The sequence below is a fragment of the Strix aluco genome, chromosome 5 (genome assembly GCF_031877795.1).
Source record: "Strix aluco isolate bStrAlu1 chromosome 5, bStrAlu1.hap1, whole genome shotgun sequence".
Taxonomy (NCBI): Eukaryota; Metazoa; Chordata; class Aves; order Strigiformes; family Strigidae; genus Strix; species Strix aluco.
Window position 1 is genome coordinate 33,684,149 of NC_133935.1, and position 23,419 is coordinate 33,707,567.

Genomic DNA, 23,419 nt, shown 5'->3' on the forward strand with positions numbered 1-23,419 from the left:
TGCAGAGCAGAGCTGGTGTTTCTACTCAGTTTGGAGATCTGGTGATAACTTGGAGCAGTGGCTCAGTTAGCTACCCCTTGGGATGGCAGGGGTGCAGTGCACGAGGCCCTCTGCCATGTGCCAGGTGGTGGGGGGGCATGCAGACATGCACCCTGAAAGTGTGAAGAACAGTGGGACTGGCTGTGGCTATTCCAGTGTGAATCCATGGCCAGGATCCGGACAAAGGGTGCATGGCAGGTGGGGACAGCATTTGCAATCACCTGCCCAGAGCTCTCAGTGGTGGGAGAGGAAAGAAACAGGGGCATGCAGCTCTGTAACTGCCTTCTCTGAAATCTGGCTCCCAACATGTGCAATAATTCCTCTGGAGGAGGCGTGTTCCTCCCCTTTTCACCAGCGAGAGAAGAGCTGAGCACCCTGAGCCTCTCTGCAGAGGAGTGTGCATGTGGCCGTGCCTGCCTGTGCCTCTCTCTTGGCAGGCATGCATTTCTGCACAGTGGCAATGCGGGGCTGCTGTGTGGAGGGCAGAGGCTCTGGCTGGTGTATTCAGGATGGGGAGGTGTTTCACCTGCTGTGACATTCCCCAGTGAAAGTTATAGGATCTCTCTGATATTCTTGGAGATGCATTTCAAAGCAGTGCCTTTGGTCTTGCTTGCACAGCACAGAAAACAGTGAGGTTTATACAGCCCACCCCTTCTCTCTTCATGCTGCCTCCTCTCCTAACCCTGCTGGGGCCTGCTTCAACATTTAGCTTTGTTCAGCACAAGGAAACATTTTTGGCCTTCCTCTGGATCTGCACTTTTAAACATTCCTTTAACCTCTGGTTCCAAGAGATGCTGGGAGAGATATTAGCTCTGTGTAAAGAGTAGGTGTCACTGAAGAGGGAAACACACGTTTGGGTTTTGTGCACTCCTGTACAGGACCCACTTACCAGCCGAAGCTCTAAACCATCTTCCAGACTGCGGTATGAATTGGCAAGCCCATCCCTCCCTCTGTGTAACATGTTCTAGGGGGAAAAAAAGTCTGAGTGAAAGAAATAAAAGCTCAGCAAAATGCAAACCCAAGCCCAGCACTCAACAGGGAAAGCCAAGGGGAAAAATCATTAGATAGGGTATTACATGCATGGACACGTACTGGATGCAGACACACACCTGCACAATGAGGATGCACTCCTAGAGACCGCAAAATGCTTTCAGAAAGCATTTAGATGCCTATACATGCACATAAAAATACATTTTTCTTTAAACCTTTGTGACTCTCAAACATCCTGTGACAAAAACATGCAATCCCACCAGTATATCTGCTACATTCTCCCCTGCCCCACGGTTCTGCAGAGGAGAACGGTAGAATGATAGGGGCAGTATAAGCTCCCTGGCTTTAGATTTTATTTCCCAGACCAGAATCAGAATAGACTGATGTTGCTGGAGTTTAGGACACTGTATTAAGCTCCCCTCTCCTCACATGGAATCATTTCAGAAGGGAATGACAGATGGATGGATGCATGAAAGATGCAACATTACTGAAGTAAGAGCCTGAGTCAGGTGCTGTCACTACATGCTAGCTGGAGGTGGGTTATGTTGGATGGTACAGTCAGTCTGCAGTGTTTGTTAAGATATTTTTCTAATTCCTTTTCCAAAATCCTAATACCTGATTTCCCCCCCAAGAAACTGTGGCTTTGCTGAGTTACATCCTCCAGCCTTACTCAGATCACTGGTCACACTACTGTGAACAGCTTCCTCTAACCTCTCCTCTCATGTCTCCTAATTATGCCTGTGCTGATTGAAGTCTGCATTTCCATAAATCATGGTTATGTGTACATCAGGTAGCACTGAGGACCTTGAACAAATATGTCCCCCTGGAAACCGTGCTGCTCCAGCATGAGCCAGCCTTGCCTGGATGAACCACTTCCTGATCTACCAAGTTAATGCTACTGCCAAGAACAGCACCATCTCCCAGAGGGAGCTATTGGGTGATCCTGGCTGGTTTTATGCCTGTAGTCATCTCTTGGTACCTTCTGGTTTCGAGGAATGATTTACCAAGGCAAACATTTTGGCGTTCTCATAGCTCTGACCTTTCTGTGACACCAGCAGAGCTCCATAGTTCACTGACTTTGCAGAAGTCAGAAGTGCTCAAAGTATATCTCATTAACCTTCTCAGGCTAATCATGGCAGGGGACAGGACCTCAGCAACTGCAAAAAGCATATAAATGCACCAGGAAAGAAATGTTTCAGCAAAAATGGCAAGCACTGAGTAAATGCCAAACCTCAGTGAGCTGGGGGACTGTGTTTCTGCAAAGAGCTTTTATTCCCAGAATGAGTTGTAAAGCAAGAGCAAGTACTTCACCCTGTCTGTATTTTAAGCCAAGCATCTCACTGGCATATGCTAGGTGCTGTATAAATATAGAGGGAAGAAAATTCTGCCATCTCCAGCAGCCTACACGTTTAATTGAAAGGCTATTAGAAGCAATTCCTGCTTCTGCAGGTGCAGTGAAGAAAGCAGCCTTCCCCAGGTGGTTGTGGAAGGTGAACTTGAGGTTCAGGAAGGAGTGTTGTTTCTGTGTTAATTAATTTTGCATGTGGAGCATTCACAACCATTTCTTGTCTGCTTTGGCTGATGTGGCTAATTAATCACCTTAAGTGTCTGTAAACAGGAGATTTTTGCTCTCTGTGGCATCTCTTCTCCACCTGCTGTAGACCAGCCTATGTAAGGATACAGACCTGTAGCATCACAGGAATTATACATTTGGTAATGGCTGTGATGTTAGCACTGGAAGTGTGAGAGTCATGACTTAACCAGCTTGGGTGAAGGCTAAGAGGAATGTTCTATCCTCAGGACACTGGCGAAGGTTTTGGTGCTGAATGAGGGAAGCCTAGGAGGTGGAGATATCAACAACAAGAGCTTTGTGTTCATGTGGGTTAGCTGGGGGACAGAGATATAATGATTAAGACTGAGTTTTGACATCTGCAGGCTGAAAAGTCAAGGAGAAAAGGTTTTCCACAGAGGAAATCCTCTTGCTTCTGCTTACCTAAGGCCACTGGATTGGAAAGTCTCATATGGTCCCATCCCTGATGTTCTAGGCAACAACATCATATAGCCCTGTACAAACCAGTTGTGCTTCTTCTTGAACCCATTTTAGTTGTTTTCACAGCTCCTTACAGGCAGCTGTTCCAGAACTTCCCTCCTCTGATAGTTAAAATCCATCTTATTTTCACGGCAAATTTCCTCACAACCCGTTGTTCTTGTACCAACATTGTTTTTCTGCTTAAAAACCCCTTTTCTTTCTCCCTTGTGTATCTGTCCCCCCTCTATTTATACACAGCAGTCATATCCCCTCTTGGCTATCATTTATCTAGGTTAAACAAGCTTTTTAATCTCCTCCTTTAAGGCAGGTTCTCTGTTCCCCTAATCGCTCAATCCAAGGTTAGTTCTGATAACTAGCTTTTCGGTAAGGTTCCTTACTGCTTTGCCCAAACAGAGTGTAAAACAGCATGACCTATTGCCTGTTGAGTAATTCTGGGGTGAAGAAATGTGCCAACTATCAGATACAGAAAAAAAGACATCAGGGTGCTGTTGTTAAAATTTGCATTTGTTCTCCACCTTATCTCTACAAAGCTAGTCTCCCATAATAACTTAGTTCCTGATAAAATTTCTTTTTAATAACAATAATGACATCTCTATCCAGACTGAAAGCCAAGACTGTGGAGCTACAGTAGATCTCTGTAGTTCAGTCCTGGTGGAATATCTTGCACCAGCCTTCCAAAAACTATCTCAGTACCAAATGATTCCACTTTATTTATGCATGATTTATTTCTTCACAATCTACTCCAGCATTAAGGTTACAGCAGCATCCCTCAGGTTTACCTTTACTTTTACGTACCCTGAGCAGTGCGTACTTCCACTGGCAATGTCCCAGTTATAACTGCTATTTCTATGGTGTTTCTGTTATTCCTATAGTACCCCTTTTCAAGTCCTGCCCAGTTGTTCTGGTTTTCCCATGTCCTCATTCAGGATCTGTACTAATTGTACTGTCAAGACTCTTATTTCTCCCTGGACTCTCCCTGCTTCCCAGAGGGGTTAGGTATGCTTTTCCATCAGCTATATTACCAATAACACTGCTATTTTCTGCTTGCTGCCCAGCATCCTACCTTTACCTTTTCTATATTTGATCTTCCCTTTTTCATGTATTAAAGTCAGGTGTAAAGGTTATGTAAGTTTTTTTCCCAGTTAACTATCTGACAGCAAAGATAAGAAAGAAACTCTGCACATTTACACCATTCACAGATAGGTGCTGCATATGTTCCCTTATTTAGCTCTATACACATGTGTGTGTCTCCTCATTCCCATACTATTTGTGAGCCTCATGGCCTTTTCTGTGTTTATCTACCCAGTGCACCCAAAAGGGGAAAACATAAAATTATCTCCATTTTACACAATGTGGAGTGAAGGCACAAAGGTGCAGATTAGATTCCAGAGGTCCTCGGTGGAATGGGAAATTTCTGCCTTCTAATCCATGCTCTATGTTGTCTTAGTGCTTTCCCACTGGAATGAACAAGCCCCTCAGCTCCTGGAAAAAAAAAATAATAAGGGAGGAAACGCTGAACTTTTGGGGAAATACAGAAAGCAGTTTAAGTCCTAAGTCAGTTTGAAATGGTCTTTCTTTTATTCTGTAAATTAAACCAAACCCCTTTTATTTCTTTTGTATTTCTTCTCTACCAGGAGTGGCAGGAATTGAGAGAAGATTTTAAATGAAAAGAGAGTGGTGCAAGGCATGGTGCAAATGGGAGCCTAAATGAAATTAAAACTATCAAAAGGCTTTGTCCAGACATATTTCTCCTGCAACCTGTTGAAAAACAGACACCTGAAGATTCAGGCTTTCCCCTGAAACTTCACCCCCAAACCAAATGCAATGTCTCTGAGCATGTTTCCTGAGAAATGTATCTGAACATTTCTGTTTTTATCCAGAACCGTATTCTGCTGCCTAGCCCTTGAAAGCCAAATTTCTAGGAGGTTTTGGTTTTCCATCTGTTGACATTAGTTAGAGGTTTCTCCAGATGCTCTTGTGTTTTGAAGTCCTGCCTTGGCATACTAGAAGGAGCTCAGAGGTTGCTTTCTGCCCTGAATGGAACAGACAATTTTGAAAGTTCACAAGAGTAGCTCGTACTTGTCCATGCTACCCATCTGGACAAGGATTTTGTAAATGGTGAGACTGGGTGCTGGTCATCTGAACAGGTGGTTGCTTTTGCCGGTATAGCATATAAGGTATCCACTGAATGAGACTACCAACTCCTCTGTGTTATAAATATCTTACTGACCTGATAACACTCAAAAGACCACATGTAGAAGAATAAAGAAATATACTCTCCTGGTATAAATTGCAGCAAGAAGATTTAGGTTAGACATCAGGAAAAAACCCCTTTTTAATAGGAAGGGTAGTTAAGCACTGGAACAGACTGCCCACGGAGACCGTGGGCTGTCTGTCAGTGTAAGGACAGGTTAGACAAACATCTGACACAAATGGCCGTTACAAGCCTTAGCTTCCCTTGGGTGGAGGGAAAAGCCTCTCTTAAGAATTAGTTTCAGGCAACTGATATGATACACCTTTCATTAAAGATGCGCATTAACATACTGCAGAACACTTTTATTCTGGCTGCATTATACCACGGTTAAGGCAGTTTGCCAGCCTGCTGGAAGACTTTCCCTTTACATAGGCAATTTTACCTTTTCTCTGCATGGGATATTTTATATACTTAGGCAAACCATTAGCATATATGATTGACTTTTTGTTCTACAGTAGCTCTCACTTTCTTTCTTTGCAAATGTATTGGACTTCTACTTCCAACATCTTGTTATCCAAAGTAGGCTCTTATATTTAAGGTGAAAGTTAGCTGCTCCCCTCCCTCAACATTCCCAAACCAAAGTGACTTTCCTTTCTTGATAAGATCAGATGTGGTACAGACAGAGCAGGGGGAAGTTAAGGTGAAATTCTGGCTCCTAGGACCCCTGCCCTGGCATACTGGAACATACCTAGGGATTGAAGAATACGACTAGAAAGGGAGTTTTAAAGATCCCTAGCATCCTTACTTTTGCTGATTCTGTGACCCTCCAGGGCTCCTAGTGGGAGTTTGGATGACTAGACTCTGATTGGAGAGCGCCCTGTGGGCCTTGAAACTGCAGGGTGACAAATATGTAGGACGCCTGGGATGGTTTATTTTTCCTCTTTTTGCTGAGGCAAGCACTGAGCAAAACCTAAGTAATAGCAGTTCACAAGCTGTTAATACCAAATACCCTGAGACTTCAGAAGTGCCTTGCTCTGCTCTGCACAGCTTGGCAGGTTATATTCTTTAAGAGAGTAGGCATCATTACCTGGACAAATCTGTGACATTTAATTCTGTTGTGGCTAACCTCTGTCCCCACAGTGAATTGCTCCTTCCCTCTCATGGCAGATTATCTAGCATACAATGCACATTTGTATTTTCTTTCTCTTGCATTGTCTCCATCCTCTGCACATGTGGTGTTTCTTGTTGTTTCTTATTGCCCTTGCCCACATGTTGCTTAAGCCCGTTCTTCTTTAACTACACGCATACACATTTGACCCTTGCATACCTGAGCATGTAAAGAAGTCTGCTCCCTCTTAATTCACAAAGCTTTTCTGACTTTGCTTATTCATATGTATACATGTCTGCAGGTATATGACATGCCTGATTGTTCAGGTTGGCAATGAAATGTATTATTTGCATGTATTCTTGAGACACTCCATAGTTCACTTGAAAATTTAGGTCAGAACATTTCCTTACAGCCTGTTTTTCTTCCTTTTTGGACAACTTAGAATGATCTTATTGGGGTAATAAGGAAAGGACTTGTAGTATTGTATTTATAGGTTAGGTGCTTCAGCACGCATGAGGCTGTGTAAGACTGTCATTGTTATCCTAATTTCATAATGTTCTCCGTGTGGTACAACACTGTGAAATGTGCCTGGCACACAGCCTTATGAACTCCCCTTTCTGTCCCAGAGAACTTCTGGGTAATTACGAGTTGGGTTTGCCTATCTGATCTAATTTATCACTTAGGGGTTTATATCATGCCTATTACTGTGATATCTAAGTGCTTCTGAGATTCTGCAAGATGTCTCTTTCATCAACCACTTATTTCTATGGTAAGTTAATGTTACTGAGCTGAAGTCTGAGCTGTTCTGTGCAGCATCTTAATCACTGGTCCCTACTGAGCCCCATGTGTGCAGTTATTCTGCTTGTCTGTGGCTTCACTGAACTGGTTTTGGGGATTTGAGCTCAGTTACTTGAGAGCTAAAGTTGCACTGCAGAAATCTCTGCCTCAGATGATGATAAATTGACCTGCTTGGTCAACAAGTGGGAAGTCCAGGGCTGAGCAGACCCTGGGTGAGCATGTGAGTATATGCTCTTTATTCCCTTAGAAATGCACTCTCCACATCCAGGCTTAGATATTAGCATGAGTACAGACCATCTGCTGCCCTAGACAACACTAACTGTCTTTTGTGGACAAAAGAGACCACCAGTTCCTGGGGCTTGCACTCTGCCAGCTCTCACCTGCTGCTCAAAGTGTATTTAAAAATTAAAAAAAACCTCCTCTCTACCCACTCAAGTAACAAAAAAAAAAAGAAAAAAGAAAAAAGAAAAAGAAGAAAAATAGCTGTGTACCCTGCTTGCTGGTCCATGCAGTGTGACTCCATGGGTGGAGGGAACATTAGGGGCAAGCTCTCATTGGCATTTTTTGCCAACTGCTTGTCATAAGGGCCCTTGGGAAGTTAAGACCAGCTGCCCAGCCACTTCACCCCCTCCTTACAAAACCCACTGCCTTGCCCTCACTGGGGTGCTGTGTTCATGCTGCAGGGATGGATGGGAAGGCTGCTGGCTCTGGGTGATTTCTTCTGCCTTTCTTCTCTCTCCACAAGCCTCCAGAGCGGATTTTTCTTTCATGGCCAGATGAAGCATTTGTTTGTTTGTTTTGAAGGTGACAAGTGTTTTATGTGAATTCTAGCTGCTCTCAAATGTCAAACCCCAGCTGGGCTTTGAGTTTCACAGAATAACCGCTGACACCTAATGAGCTTCTAATAAGCTCATTTCTCTCGTCTTCTCATTTAAATAAATAAATGACTGAAATTTGGGGGTGGTGGGAGGGGTGTTGGATTGCAGTGGAATGAAGCTTTTCTCTTTACCCACCAAGCAGGTACACTGCGAAATGCAGTTGCGCAAGCTTCCCACGCACCCACACTGCCTATGCCATCAAGTCAATGTGTCTCAGCCCTGGCCTGGAGGGCTTTTTTTGAGGATCGTGCAGGAAAGTTCCTTCTAAAGCCCAGTTAGTTTCTTGCCCTCTCAGCTTCAGCTGCCAGCCAGGGTGCTAATTAGTGTCAACTGTGATGGTGGGAATTGAGAACAAGGGCAAGACTTTGATAGTTGAAAGCATAGTTGATGTTCAGGTTTTTTTCTTTTCCTGGAATTTTTGCAAGGAATGGTCTACCATGGGCAGTGGTTGTGCTACACATATCCTTTTAGGGACTGGAGTAGCTTCAAGACAACTCTTATTTGTGGCAGTAGGTATAAGGCAGCTGAGTTCCACTCCCTTCTTCTGACTGCTGAAGATATGATCTCAGTTTGCTTAAGAAATGCAAAATGAAAAGATCTAAAATTACAATATATCCTTATGGAAAGATAGCAAGATTAAAAAATCATAGATGCTCTTTGATTTTATTTTTCATGTGTCAGAAACACAGAGCAGTTCCTTGTTTCCAGCTAAGGTGTGTAACCAAGTCATTGTGAAAGGACAAAAGCAGGTATTTCAGTAAGGCCTTAACAGGGGATTGCAAGAACTACTGTTAGCAAGCATCTCTGTCTATGTTCTACTTCTGTGACTACACTCCGGAAAATGCAGAACATCTCCCTCTTCACTTGCCTGTCTCTTGGAAGAACTCGGTCCTGACTAGGAATGGGCAACCTTTTTCCAGAAGGAGTTATTTCTGGACAAAATCAATTTTGGCTAAAATGAATCTGATGAATTTAACTGAAAACAAATGAAGACAAAATTTAAATAAAATAAAGAAGTTATGTTTTTACTTTTTCAAGTGAAGTATTTCAATTTGTTTCAAATGACATTTGTTTCAATATTTGTATATATGTCTCCTCTTTTTCAGCAGGAAAAAATAATGTATTGTGGCTAGTAGGCTGAAGTCAACATTTCAGTAGACAACAAGCTCTGTTTCTGTTGTTTGACTGAGAAAGTTGAAAGACATCATGTCTGTTTGGCCATGGTGTGTCCCGATCCAATATCGAGGAGGGTTCTTAAACAATCCCAAGAGCGAGATTAAGACACAAACAAGGTCAGATGCCATACAACCTTGTAAGCTTTATTTCCCGTAGCAACTGATAATAGTGATAGGACAGAGAGAAGACAAAAGAAAAAGTCAGAATACTTAAGCAAGCAAATGAAAGAAATACAGCAAGATTAGTTACCACCACCACGAATCCAGCGGCATCCCGTTGGTTTGGTCTTGGTGCAGGTGATGGGGGGTCCCTGCAGGTGATGGGGAATCCCTCGAGAGAAGAGTACGCAGTCCTTTTATCATCCCAGTCCCCACAGTTAGTCCACCCATTTCCACAGAGCTCATTATCATATTCGCTGCCCTGTGTTCCTCCATGCGCGCATGCCTAAGTGTCCACGGTGGTCGTACTGGAAGGGGGGTCAGCCAGTGATGCCTTTAGACTCCACACGTCCTCCTCATCCCCCGGCCCTGTGCACACATGCAGCTAGCTTGGTAGATGTTACAGAAGAGGTAGTTGTTCCAGCTCCAGGCAGACACTGTGGGTTTTTCGAGGATTTTTTTGTCCTCTTCAGGGTGTACTTCTTCAGGGCAACAGGATGTTGAGGCTTAGTTTAGGAAGTGGTGCAGTGCCGAAACAGACAGTTGACATGGTCCGATAGTCTTACACCACCCTGTGGCTCAGGAGGTGGTAATGGCGCAACAGCAATGCCAAGACAAAACAGCTGACTCAGTCCCTTGCATGGTGATGGTATCCCCCTAGTTATCCACTCACTCTCCCAGAGGGTGTGACCATCACAGATATGAGACAACCCAGACATCTTTCTTGTTCATCACTTCCCCCTGGTTTGAACCCACTTACTCAGAGCCTTCTCCCCAGGAATGTCCTCATCTTACATGAACTGTGAGCTTGGGTACTCCAGAGTGGTCATCCTGCCCAGGCCTGTGGGAGCTGTGGTGGTTGCAGAGGGATGGGGCAGCTAGAAGTCTATCTTCTGTGGTTTGTGTCTCCACAGGTGGGGAAATGGAAGGAAAAAAAGTTGCAGATGAAGTATTACGTGTGGCCCCGCTTTGAGCTGTATCCCGACTCTGAGGAACGTGAGGACGATCACCTGAGTATTGTGACCTTGGAAGAGGCACCGTTCGTCATTGTGGAGAATGTGGATCCCCTAAGTGGCACCTGCATGAGGAACACAGTCCCTTGCCAAAAACGCATAGTGACCGAGTATGCATCCCTGGGTTTTTCTTCTCCTATTGGGCTCTCCCTTCTCAGCAGAATGTAGAGAGTCTGTTAGGCCAATACCATCATACCCTGATAGTTCTTAGAAAAGTCACCTCTGTTGCCCATCCTAGCCTGTGTCCATTCATGACTGGCCCCTTTGGGCAACATCCTTCAGCACAGATAACACAAGTGAAATTCTCCACATTATATTGTGGGAGGGGGAGTGCCTATTGACAACAGAGGGGAGTTAAGGGAGTTTTCTCCAGTCTTTTAACCCATTATTGTTGTGATGGTTCAGGAACAAAACTGATGAGGAGCCAGACTACATGAAGAAATGTTGCAAGGGGTTCTGCATTGACATCCTCAAGAAAATCTCAAAGTCTGTCAAGTTCACCTATGACCTCTACTTGGTGACTAATGGCAAGCATGGGAAAAAGATCAATGGGACGTGGAATGGAATGATTGGAGAGGTCAGCAACAAAGGGAGGGCATGGTGTGCTTCATCCCTGGGCTGGGTGACATGGGTCAGGTCTGGTCTCCCATCATTATTGCGTTCCCTTCCGGGTCAGGGACAGAGGTGACTATAGAAATGGTTGACCTGGATTCTTTCTGGGTGCTGGGTGAATCAATCTACTCTGACACTCTGATCATGACTATCTTTCCTGTTCAACAATTATTTATTATTCTCTATAGTGATGCAAATTTGGCCCTCATAGTCAAAGAAAGAGGGTGATATCCATGCGCCAGAGAGGCTGCAACCTAGATTATGCTTAGATCACATATAAGGTGCATAAAGAGTGAAATAAGACTTTGCAGTGTTACAGGGAGGAGAAAGCAAGGACAGAAAAATGAGATAAGACATCTTCTCATTGGATGATGTGTTTATCCTAAGACCTCTGCAGATTTATTTTTTATACACATACCAGCTTTGAGGGGAAGATTAATGTCTATAGATTTCCCGAAAGAAGGTGTCCTGATGAAAGATTAGAGAGGAGAGGTGATAGAAACGATATAGGGAATGGGATAACAGGAGTAGAAGGACTGTGTGGAAATGCAGGAAGGTGAGAAGGAGCTTGGCTGTGGTGCTTGAGATGTGCCTTCGCTCTGTGTGTGATCTTTTCCTTTCATTCTTCCAGGTTGTCACCAAACGGGCCTATATGGCTGTGGGATCCCTCACCATTAATGAAGAGCGTTCAGAAGTGGTGGATTTCTCTGTGCCCTTCATTGAGACGGGAATCAGTGTCATGGTGTCACGTAGCAATGGAACTGTCTCACCTTCTGCCTTCTTAGGTATCACTTTAATCTAAAATTAAAACTTCACCCAGTGTTCCTCAAAAATTAGGTGAAGGTTGCTTGTGATTCTTAGCCTGAAAGTTCCTTTTTAGGAGTACCTGTGGGAGAGGTATATAAAAATAAACTGATGTTTTAGTTCTAAATCCCAAGCAAGCAAAATCCAGTCAAATGGAAACAGGCAATGCCTAGGAGTTCAAGGCATTTCACAGCAATTGTATGCCTAATCCCAGCAAAGAATGGGCTCACTCAGAGTTGTCACCTACTCTGCATCACGTGATTTTCCAGTGACTCAACTAATAGCATGTTCAAGGAGCGTAGGCCAGAAGAAAATTGATTCAAATCTTATAGCTGGCATGCCATAGTACTCAGTGATAACATTTAGTATTGAATTGTTGCACTTTGAGAGACATTATTTGTAAAGAAGGTATTTACTTGACCCTACCTTGACAGAGCAACCGCTAGAAGTTAGAGATCTAATAGAGCTTTTCAAGAAGAATTAAACCATCAGTTCTGTGCTGACACTGTGTCTTCCAATCAAGTGATTTCTAATGTCCTTCAGTGGTGTAGGGTGATCAGAGAATGAGGAAATGGTACTGCATTTCCCCAAGACATCCATGTCTTCCTAGTATCTACTATTTGGCTTTATAAAATACTTTATGATGCAGCAAAAACAGTATATGAGTTATATAATTACTGTCTGCTCTCTGCCAGCATCCTGAGAACATTTACAAAGAGAAATCACTTTATATGGGTAAAGAAATTTTTCCAAACCTCTTTAAGTAGGGGTTTCATGACTACTCACTCTTCAGGAGTTTCGCCTTTAGCCAAGTCCACCAGTATTGCTGGGGTATGTAAAAGCAATGATAAAGTTATAACTCCAAAATTTTAAATTGCAATTTAACCAGGATTGCAATATTGGCTATAGTCTGGAGCAAAGTTCTAAGTTTCTTCGATCTGGTTCAGTCCCATCTTTATCTGTTCAGGCTTGGAGAAGGAAAAAACCTGGCAGAGATCAAATACTTGCAGAATATGAAAGCTAACATTTCTGGAATGAGCCAGTGTTCCCACTGCTACAGGAATGGAATAGCTGAAAAAACTACTATCATTAAGGCTGAACCTCAGAAAGTTGGAGATGCTCTTTGGCTCAATAGCATCTTGAAAGTTGGATGCTTGTCTGAAACTCTGCCAGTTCTGCCTGATTTTCCCCACTTTCTCCAGATGGTGCTGGAGGACTTCCTGGGAACAATCTTTTATCAATGCATTTTATTTTATCAATGCATGCCACAATGGCTACATGTAGTTCCAGATGGAGCTATGTGTTACAAATGTAACAGTAAGAAGGAATGCAGTAATTACAGAGACAGAAACTACACTTTTCCTAATTCAAGAGGTTTTTCAGACTTGGGTCGAAGGCTTTGTTGTAACCTCTGTTTTTCCCAAGCCCAGTTTGCCCCACACTCTCACTGGGGTGCTCTGGACAGCAAAGGAGGTGAGGGAGGGGTGAGGTGGTGTATCAGGTTTCTCACCATGATTTTGTCTTCCTCTCCAGAGCCTTTCAGTGCTGACGTATGGGTGATGATGTTTGTGATGCTGCTTATCATCTCTGCAGTAGCTGTCTTCGTCTTTGAGTACTTCAGCCCTGTGGGCTATAATCGGTGCCTTGCTGATGGCAGAGGTAAGGGGAGTCCCTCCTTGACATGATCCTCTTTCACTTCCAATCCCAGCTCCTTTATCAGGGTGTTTCCTTTGCCTTGAACATGATATGGATCTAGCCCACTCTGAGCTTGTGTTCAGACTAAGGAGGTCAGGGATGCAGGTGGAAAAAAGATTCTGAAGAGACCAGATGTGTATAATGGATAATTTGCTTGGCTTGGGAGATGGAGCTGTGTTGCCTTTCATCTCTAAAGCACACATCAGCTCCAACTTGTTTCTCATTGAGGGAAAATGGGTCCTGGTAGCCAGTACTGGCAGTGCCTACGGTGCTGCGCTCTTTGAGGCAATCAGAGGGCTCAGCACTGTCAATCCATCCTTCAGTGCTACATCTCCCCGGAGAGCAGGCTGCTCTGCTGGCCTCCCAGCATAGTGCTATGTCTTCCAGACTCCACATCTGTCACCTGGTCATGTCCCTCCCCCACTTGGCTCTCTGGCTTGATAAGGCCAACTGAGAAAGTGGGAAGCTCATTTTCCTGGGAGTGGGCAATAGATTATTTTGCAAGGACAGCAGGAAAGATGGGAATGGAACAAGTGAGTGACCCAACTCTGTGGTTCTGATCTTCAGAAGACAGCCTGATGAGCTGAATAGAGGATGGACAAACAGCCTAAAAGACAGCCTTTTTTGCCTTATTGGCATGAAGAAAATTAGCCAGTTGAGCCTTCTGTCATCTCCGTATCTTCATCCCCTGTTGAATCAGGCTTTCAAATATTTCTGGGGTTATTGGTCTGTTCAGAATAGTGAGAGAGAGAGCATTATAGGAAAATACACTCATTTGCTTCCCAATCTAGTGCTTTGAGTGAATTTATGCCATCAAATTAGAGAGAAGTGGAAAAAAAAGTGTTAATGAGAATGTTGGCAGAACCACATATATGGGGAAGTGGAGAACTCTCTTGACATGGAGATGTGGAGGGCCTTTATGGCAACTGATCATAACCACATGGATCTGTGGACACAAGTAAATACTGTTAAACCTGTGAGTCTTTTGAGAGATACTAATACAGATGTGGATCTGGAAGCAGTTCTTAGGACAGGTGTGCAGTTGTGGAGTTATTAAGTTAGCTGAACTGCAGCTGCAAGTTCAGAAATATCAATATTTCTGAATAATTATGAACAGTACTACATGATCAGGCAGGTATTATCCCTGACAGATGTAATGTGAAGATGTAGAAATCTGCTACAGAGACTGCAATGTTTGTCTGGTAATGAACACTCTGGCTAATGTTGCTTTGGCTGCATTTGAACCAGTCAATGACAGTATATCCCTGCACCCCACACCTGCCTTTTCTCTTTATGGACACCAAGATATTTCCTGCAGGGTCAGGTGGGCATGCACTGATCTAGCTCCTCAATGATGTTGGCTTGTTGTTGGGGCACTCAGAATTGGAGAGCTCTGAAGGATTCTGAGTCCCTGGTTTGGATTGGAGGCTCCCATTGTTGTCTTCGTTTGTGGCTAAAAAAGTAACTGTGAAAGCACATGGGGTGATCAGTAGAGAGATGAAGGCTTTAGGAGGGAACTTCTCAAGATTTCTTTACACCGTACAGTTCCCACTGATGATTAGCAGGCCTTGCACCTATGTGTCTCAGGGCACATCAGGTAGAGAGGGATATAAAGCTACCACTCCAGCATGTAAAAAGACAAGGACTGCCAAACCATGTTTCTTATAGAAGCTTTGTCTCCTTGGCATCTAGCAACTCCTTTTTTTCCAGGTGATGATTCTGCTTGGTGTGCAGTTCCCAAGGTGCAAAATGAGCCCCTTGTACCTTTCAGTTGTATTTAGAGGAACACAGTTAGTGCTTTCAGATGATCTATGCTATTCACTGCTCAGTAGTTTCAAAACTGTAGAGGAGCATCAAAACTTTCTTCCCTTTTGTTCCTCTGCTGGAGTCAACCATAACCACAGGCAGCATCACTAGGCACCAGTCAGCCTACCCAAGGGAGGAGACAAAACACAGGATGCTAACCCAAAAGGTTGCAGAGCCAGGTTGGCACCACTGGAAAAGTGATAGACCCTTGAACTGTGCCAGAGGGCTCTCATCCTTGGAGTAGTTGCATTTAGAGTTCCCCTGACAGATCCTCTTGTGTTCAAATTGAGCAAATTTTGGTTTGAGTTCCCACTAATGGAACCAGTACATGCCAGGGATATGAGACTGCTGGGAGACAGGCAAGATTTCACAATTTCAGCCCTAGTGCTTCACAAGCACACATGGCTTTTGGGGTATGAGTGAGCTTCCATGCTGAAAAGTGAATAAGGGGAAAACAGTGGCCTTTAAAACAGTGGATCTGCTCCTGGACAGGTTGGGACAGAGCTGCTGATTTTCCTGAGATAGACCAGAGTATATGTCACTGTTATGTACCTTAGACAGAACATGGGGAGAGGGAGCTGTGTTCTTCTCTGGGTTGTGTGTCTTCAACAGGCTGGGTAATGAAACCCTCTTGCACAGGTATTTGTAGAGCCCTGTTATTTCAGATGGTGCTCTTCCTTGCACCTGTACAAGTACAGTAAAAGCCATGTTTTGCACAGGCATATGCTGGGCGTTCAAGGACATCACCGTTGAATAGCTAGAAATGGGGATAGAGCTTTTCTGAGCAAACTCTATTTTGGTGACAACACAAACTGAAATGGAATGTTTGGGTTTTAGATACTCCAATCAGATACAAAAAAAAACCCTTGTATAAGGTTTCAGTGGAAATCTTTGAGACAGAATAAATATGGAAGCCTGAGGATGTTTTAAAAAAGTCATTTTTCAGGGTCACACTTTGCTGAGATATGGTGTCACGAACATAGGGGAGCGCAGCTGCAGATATTCATCTTGTGTGTGGGAAGATACTGCTCTTAACATTGAAGTCAAGATATGTATGTGAATAGAAATGCAGACCACTTATTCCGAGATGCTCACTGTGGGATCATGTTTCTCAATCGCTCTAGAGCCAGGAGGTCCCTCTTTCACCATTGGCAAAGCTATCTGGTTGCTGTGGGGGCTGGTGTTCAACAACTCTGTGCCAGTGCAGAATCCCAAGGGTACCACTAGCAAGATCATGGTGTCGGTGTGGGCCTTCTTCGCTGTCATCTTTCTGGCCAGCTACACTGCCAACCTGGCTGCCTTCATGATCCAAGAGGAATACGTGGACCAGGTGTCTGGCTTGAGCGACAAAAAGGTAATGGATCTACCCAAACCCCCAAAGCAGCCTTTTCCACAGAAAAGGCTGCTCTACCCTCTCTTCTTCGCTTTTGCTGGGAAAGTGTTCAGTTTTTTTCAGAGTCACATCATAGCTTTAGTCCCTAGTTTAAATAGCACAACTGCTCTTCATCGGTATTCAGTTGCATTTTTACATGTTTTAAGCACTTCAGGAATGAATTAGAACTGAACTGTGCTTGCTTGCATGATCCCAAACCACACCTTGATTGTCATCAAGAAATGAATTAATGGAGCTTTGGAGACTATGTGCATAATGGCTGTAACCTGTATTTTCAGGATGAAATAATTTGTCTGTGGGGGAACGCTGGCCATTAGTCTAGGAAATATGATCTGTTAGTTTATTCTGGGGACAAGTTCTGCCCATGGGGGCAAATCAGCATGGCTTTGATGATTTTCTATTGCTTGTATTTGAAGTTATACTGTCATTTTTTCAAGGCCTTTGGAAGCTTAGCATAAGAAATAGTTTCCTGTTCAGAGTATGTTTCGCTGCCTTGTTTACATGCACTGCATTTCGTCCTTTCAGAGCATTTGCTTTTGCTGGGCTCTGCACACTGAGGATTTTGAGGAGATTGCTCATGCATGCAGGGTAGCACTCTCTGGTTCATGAGGGTCTGAAGCTTTGCACACTGCTTTATTTCTGTTTTGTGGTGAGGTTACTCACAAGGAATTGAGTGTTGTGTGGCTCAATTGCCCATGATGAATTTGTTAAGGGGTCATGCCATTGTAGGGCAACCAAATAGCAATAGGTCACACACACTGCTGTTAGGGATAGCAGCAAGAAGAGGACTGCAAGTGTCAGTTTGCGGCTGCTGGACTGGTTATAGTTATTGTCTCTTGTGTCCTCCATGATAGTCTAAAAATAAATTGTGGCCAGGCCCCCTGTGTATACAGTGTCCTGTGCAGCACGCTATAAATTCTGTGGTAGATTAATTTTTAAGAGTTTTTTTTTCCCCTTTTGTTGTTTTTTCCTGGAATGAAATGGGACACAGAATGATATAATCCATGCAGAAGTGCTCCTGTTATTTGTTTTAATTTTGACCTTTAATTTGTTTCACGCTGTCTCCACATTTGCAGTGTGCTGTGTTGAGGAGGGGGTGGAGGGGAGGATGCTTTTCTGCCAGGTGGAGGTTGTTGTGGAGACTCCTTAGAAGCTGTGGACTCTGTCAGACTAAAAGACACTGTTCAAAACCAGCCAGCCCTATCAGAGTTAACATTAGTTTGTCATCATTAGGTTTTCAACTGTCTGAGCTAAATGGGATAGTTCATACCTGTGATCTATTGTTTCAGGCTGTGCCCAGGCTCATGGAGAGAGCCATGCTTACATTCTCATGATTTTCAAGATATTCTTCATATCTGCAGAGATATGTGCATGAAATATCAATTGAAAGTGCTAACTTCTGGAGCTTCACAGAGCCTTTGGATGCAAGTTTCTGGGACTATTTTAGTTGGTTTCACTGTAGGGCCGCTTGTGTGCATTGGATTGAGGTCATTTTCTTCTACTTTTCTTTGCCAACATACCTGTGTTTGCTTTAGCTATCCTAAAGCACCTGTGCTTTGTTTCTTGGGGAAGGGAAAGGCCACAGTACATACTCAGATTATTGTGGTATGCCTCAAACACAGCTGCTAGTGCAAATACAACACTTGGGTAAAATTATGATCTACCAGAGCATCTAGAATCAGATGAAAATTGGCTGGTAAAAACTGAAGGCCAACTGCTGCCTCTGGAGAATAAAGACAGGTGGGACTAACTCCATCCAAAAGATGTGAGTGAATGAGCTTCTACTGGGCTCAAGGATTTCCACTCTGAACACACAAAAGGCCGTGCAGGATTTGGGAGCTACCATCTAGGCATCTGTCACACTCCTTCGAGGTGCCCTGGTTTACAAGGAATTTACTCTTCTGAATCTCCTCTTTTCCCTCTTCCCAAGCCTGCATACTGCTTGCAACTCACTCACCCCCTCATTGCACTGCTTGGCCAGGATGCAGCCACATTCAGGGTAGATGGAGGTGTGCTGTGCTCTTACCTCCTTTTTCCTGCCTGCTTGAATTAGCCAGTTCAGACTTTCAAAGGAGGCAGTCACTGACCAATGCCAGGTGGCCAATAGGAATGACTATAGCTTCCAGTCTCTTTTATCTCCAGTGTGTACTCTGGTGTCCACAGCAGAAGTGAGGCAGATCAACCTCCTAGCCTGCTACATCAGCTGGCAAGAGCAGCTGTGTCCAGAACAAGGAGTCAGCAGAGGATGTAATCCAAGCTGACAGGCAAAGGGCTAGTTATTTTAAGGGATATTGTTCCTACTTCCCTAGACCCAGATCTGCTTGCAGATGTCTTTGTAGCATGACAGTACCTGGGGAAGGTGTCCCACTGGCACTGTACAGCAGCCAAAATGCCAGATGCACTCACAAAATCTGTTACTGTGCCTGAATGGGGAATGCTTGTCAAGGTCAGGCTGGCTACAACCTGTGACAGCCACCCTGAGGGTCTTCTTGGACCCTCTTCCTTGGGCCTTGCCTGGGAAGAGGCACTCAAAGAGGTGCCTATGGCTGCTGACCTGCTGCTACCCCAGAAAAGCAGGCTGAAATGCTCCAGCTGTCTAAGGACTTGGATGGTGTCTTGGCTGTGCCCCAGCATTTACTTCCTAATGACATGCAAGACAGTGACTAATGTCATGTCTCTGCTGTGCTGTGTGGATGCTTGAGCAGGCCTGTCTGAGCTGGGCTGGAGTGGATACCTCTGTGCCAGAGTAGTAGGTTGGACTGAGGATGGCTGGAGGCTCCCTGTACAGAGCTTAGTGACCTCTGTCACTCTCTCTCTGGCCCAGGTGAAGCTCAACCTGCTGAGTGCCACCCCTTTGTGCTTAGCTGGCCCAAAACTGGTGCCAGAGCTGACCCAGGAACCCTCTTCATGATGGCTGTTCGTTTCCCCATGTTAACCCTTGCAGCTGCTAGATCATACATCAAGCTGTGTCTCTTAATGCTGGTGTAGCCATGGGCAGCTTGAGGGAGGAGAAACCCACTCCTCCTGAGAGCCTGGAGCATCCTTGCATATGCTGCCAAGCTGCATCGGTCTGGAGTCCATGTGGGGGGCTGCTGTGGCCCCGACCCCCTGAGGAAGCCCTGCTGGTAAGATGGCCAGTCATAGAATACTGCAGTCTGGATTTCATCTGACTGTAATCAAGAGATATAACCCAATTTCCAATAACGGGAGAGCTTCAGACACATTAGAGAAACAAGTGCCTGTGGTATTTCAGTCTAACGAAGGCAATAAATACAGGAAAGATTATATAAAATGAACTAATGTGTGAAATAATCTAATAGCTATACATAATTTCCATTCATATACAGTAATAATAGAATAAAAGCAAATGTGTACAGCCAGCAGGGCATTTAAATAAAATAATTTAGAATGCAGTAGGTTAATAATAAAAAAAAGTAGTATCCATGCCTATAAATTAGTTGGAAATGCCAAAGAAGCTAATAAAGTATCAAAATGGTAATTTTGTAATTGACATAAAAAGGAGAGGAATGGATTTCTGCATGCCTGCAAATTAATATAGATTACTGAAATTTCACATGTTATGACTTATTTGCTTTTTAAGATGTTAATGAAATGTTGAGACAAAGGACCTGTTTCTATGCAGCATAGGTCAGATTTTTTTTTCAATAGATATGGTGGGTTTTTTTTAAAAAAAGAAGGTTTGGAGTTAAAACTGGCCAATGTTTTTACCGAAAAAAAAAATCTGGGGAGAGTGTAAGAAGGCAGAGGGAAATTCTGATATTTGCCAAAGTAACTCATTTTAGCATACTTGAAACAAAATATTTTGTTTGATATTTCTGACATGTATTTTTGACCTGTCATTTTCTAAAGGCACTACTCATAAAATTGACCTATATTTAAAAAAAAAAAGGAAAATAAAAATTTTTTTTCTGTAACAAAGGAAAGGGACAGAAGGAGATAATTGGAAGACAAAACAATACACATTATTCTGAGGTGAACGAAACATTTCAGATTGATACAAAGCAAAAGTCTCACTGAAAACCTGCAAAAAAGGATCTGCTGTATTTCTGCAGTAATAAATGCTTGGCCATGAAACTGAAAAATGAATTATTTCCTACATTGTACTCTGCGGCACATTAAATCTAAATTATACAAGGATCCCAGATATGCAGAACATTTAAGCATGTGCTTAACTTTGCGCTCATGAGTGGTGACATTAAAGTCAATGGGCTATTATTCACATGACTGAAGTTAAATGCTTTTCTGAGCTTGCAGCTTTTGTACAACAAATACCTTCTCTGGAGAAGTCTAGGAAAAATTCAGAGTGGGTATATCTGTCAGCTAGAAATTTTCCAAGGGGACCAAAAGTGGGGTTCACTCTTGTACTTTGTAAGGTCTGTAAGGGGAAGGTTGTCCAACCGGTTGGCTTGGAGGCAGTACAAATCTTCCATGGGATTGCGCATTTACTATGAACAGACATTTGTGGTACTTTCAGACATTTCTGCAAGATACAAAGGAAGTTCTATGTGGTGGTGTCCAAAAGCAGAAGATATGCAGTCCTGTCAACAGCGGTATGATTTTTATCATCAGGAGACCTTTGTGGAGTTAGCTAGACAGAAGTAAGACCATGACACTTCCAACTCTGTCTTCTTGTGATAAATCAAAACCTTTTTTAAAATGTGTAGAGTCCAATGTACCTTACTTGACCAAAAAACAAAAATATAGAAGTCCCCAAGCCCCCAAACCTTACATCATGGGGTAGAGTTGAATTTCTTTCCACAGTGCTTCTGTGGGAGGACACCTTTCCTGTAAATAAGTTAAACTGTGTTCGGTCTTTTGCTTAAATATGACCTTTATATATAACAGTAGTGGTACTGCCTAGTGCTTAATTAAAACAAACATTGGTTCATAGTGAAGTGTAGAAAACTCAGGACTCTGATAGTCTGAAATTTTATGCCTTAAAATCTGATGATTTCTGTGCACCTCTTTGTAAATCATCAGTTACTGTAGTATGAACTATTTACAAATACTATATAGTTCAGTATATATATGTGTAATTACATATTATGCTAAAGTCTTTATATTAATAAATAGCTATTAAAATAGCTACAGCATATCATATGTTAGTAATAGATCTTTCTAACTGGTGACTTACATTTATTGTGTACATAAATATAATAGCAGAGAATTTTTTACAGTTGTAGATGTTTATTTATTGTAGATTTAGTCATTCTGCACTCTTCGGATTGGCATGATTTTTATGCTTTCTGAGATCCTTAGAACCAACCTCTATGCCTGTGTGCTAAAAAGTGATTCAGTAGTTTTAAGGCTATAAATATTTAAAGTCAGTGGGTTTTCAGGCATGCTTTTTCTCCCCCCGCTTCAGCCCTACTTTCTTTGTCATTCTCCCTCTTTTTTTAAGTTCAGTGCTGCGTAGTGCAGAGCGGTGAGGAGGCTGTGATATACTTTAGCCTTGATTCAGTCTCTCAGGTTTCTCTCTGTTCTGTTGATCTGGAGGGATTTAATGGCAGCAAAAACTTGTAATGGGACTCTTCGGTATTAATGCCAGATAGTATGCAGTTTAGTTGGGAACTTAAGCAGGTAAGATACAAGGGGAGAGGATACTAGAATCAGACTGTAGGCTTAATTCATCCTTGCTGGAAAGAGAGAAATGCGACCCCTTGGGCTTTGCTGGTGGCATGGGTGGGAGTTGCTGGATGAGGGATGACAGCTATAGAGCCACTGCACAGTCCTTAGCTTGCAGCTTTTGCATTCCTTCTGCTGTGCTGTCCTGGCATTTCCCAGGCCTCGGCCACTCTTCCTTTTCATCTTCCTTCATCTCTTGGAGCTAACCCTTTGGAGGCTCTGGGCAAATTTGGTCGCTTCTGTGCTAATTGTTTGGCTGTCTGGAAAAAGCCGTCTTTGGAGAGTTACGTAAGGGGGGAGGGAGTGGGGGAGCAAAGGATTGTCCTGCTTCTCGCGTCAGTATAAATCAGTGGAGAGGGAAGCAATGAATATTTTTATTTATTATTTATATGATGCCATAAATGTACTTGGCACTCTGCAGTCAAATAAAAGACAATGGCCCTGCCACCAGGATTTGGCAGCCTGAGAGATGAGAGCTGACCTCCTTCATCTGAATGATCAGGGCTCGATTGCTGGTGGGAAGGGGATGGGAGGATGAGATCTACAGGATTAAAAAAAATACAACAGGCCCCCTGCCCCCCCTACCTTTCATTGCTTATGCCTAGTGACTGTGACATTTGAAGTTATATGTACATACATATACTTGATAAATATTTGGGAAGTTGTATCTTCCCAGACATTTTTACTTCACCTGGTGGAAAGGAGCCCTGCTTCTCCCAGACCTTTGGCTATTTAATGTCAAACTTTCTCAGAGTCTTGGTGGCCCAGCAGGCTTGCTTGCTTCAGGTGTACCTGCTCCAGTGCCCCAGGGATCACAAGAGAGTGATATGGCTTTCATTCCTTTGCTGTTGTCTGCTTGCAGATGGGAGGTAGCTTTCTGCAGAAGGATAGAGGAAGGCCTTGTCTCCCATCTCTGGGATGGTGCTGGGATGCCCCAGCTGCCCTGCCTCAAAGTGCCCTGCTTTTTGCTTTGCCTCCATGCCTAGAGAGGTGCTTAAGAAATTGCACTAATGTGATGACTAGGCTTTTCTAACTACTTGGATGAACATTCTGGCCCAG

General features: G+C 43.5%; 1 protein-coding gene across 1 annotated transcript in view; it reads left to right on the forward strand.

Annotated features, from left to right (window-relative positions):
- The window catches only part of GRIN2B (glutamate ionotropic receptor NMDA type subunit 2B), a 203,587-nt gene that overhangs the window by 163,810 nt on the left and 16,358 nt on the right, over nt 1-23,419 (forward strand). Inside the window, exons 5-9 of the mRNA XM_074826859.1 lie at nt 10,306-10,514; nt 10,810-10,981; nt 11,648-11,801; nt 13,354-13,479; nt 16,446-16,675. Of these exons, the coding sequence (XP_074682960.1) occupies nt 10,306-10,514; nt 10,810-10,981; nt 11,648-11,801; nt 13,354-13,479; nt 16,446-16,675 (891 nt within the window). The remainder of the gene's footprint in view (nt 1-10,305; nt 10,515-10,809; nt 10,982-11,647; nt 11,802-13,353; nt 13,480-16,445; nt 16,676-23,419) is intronic.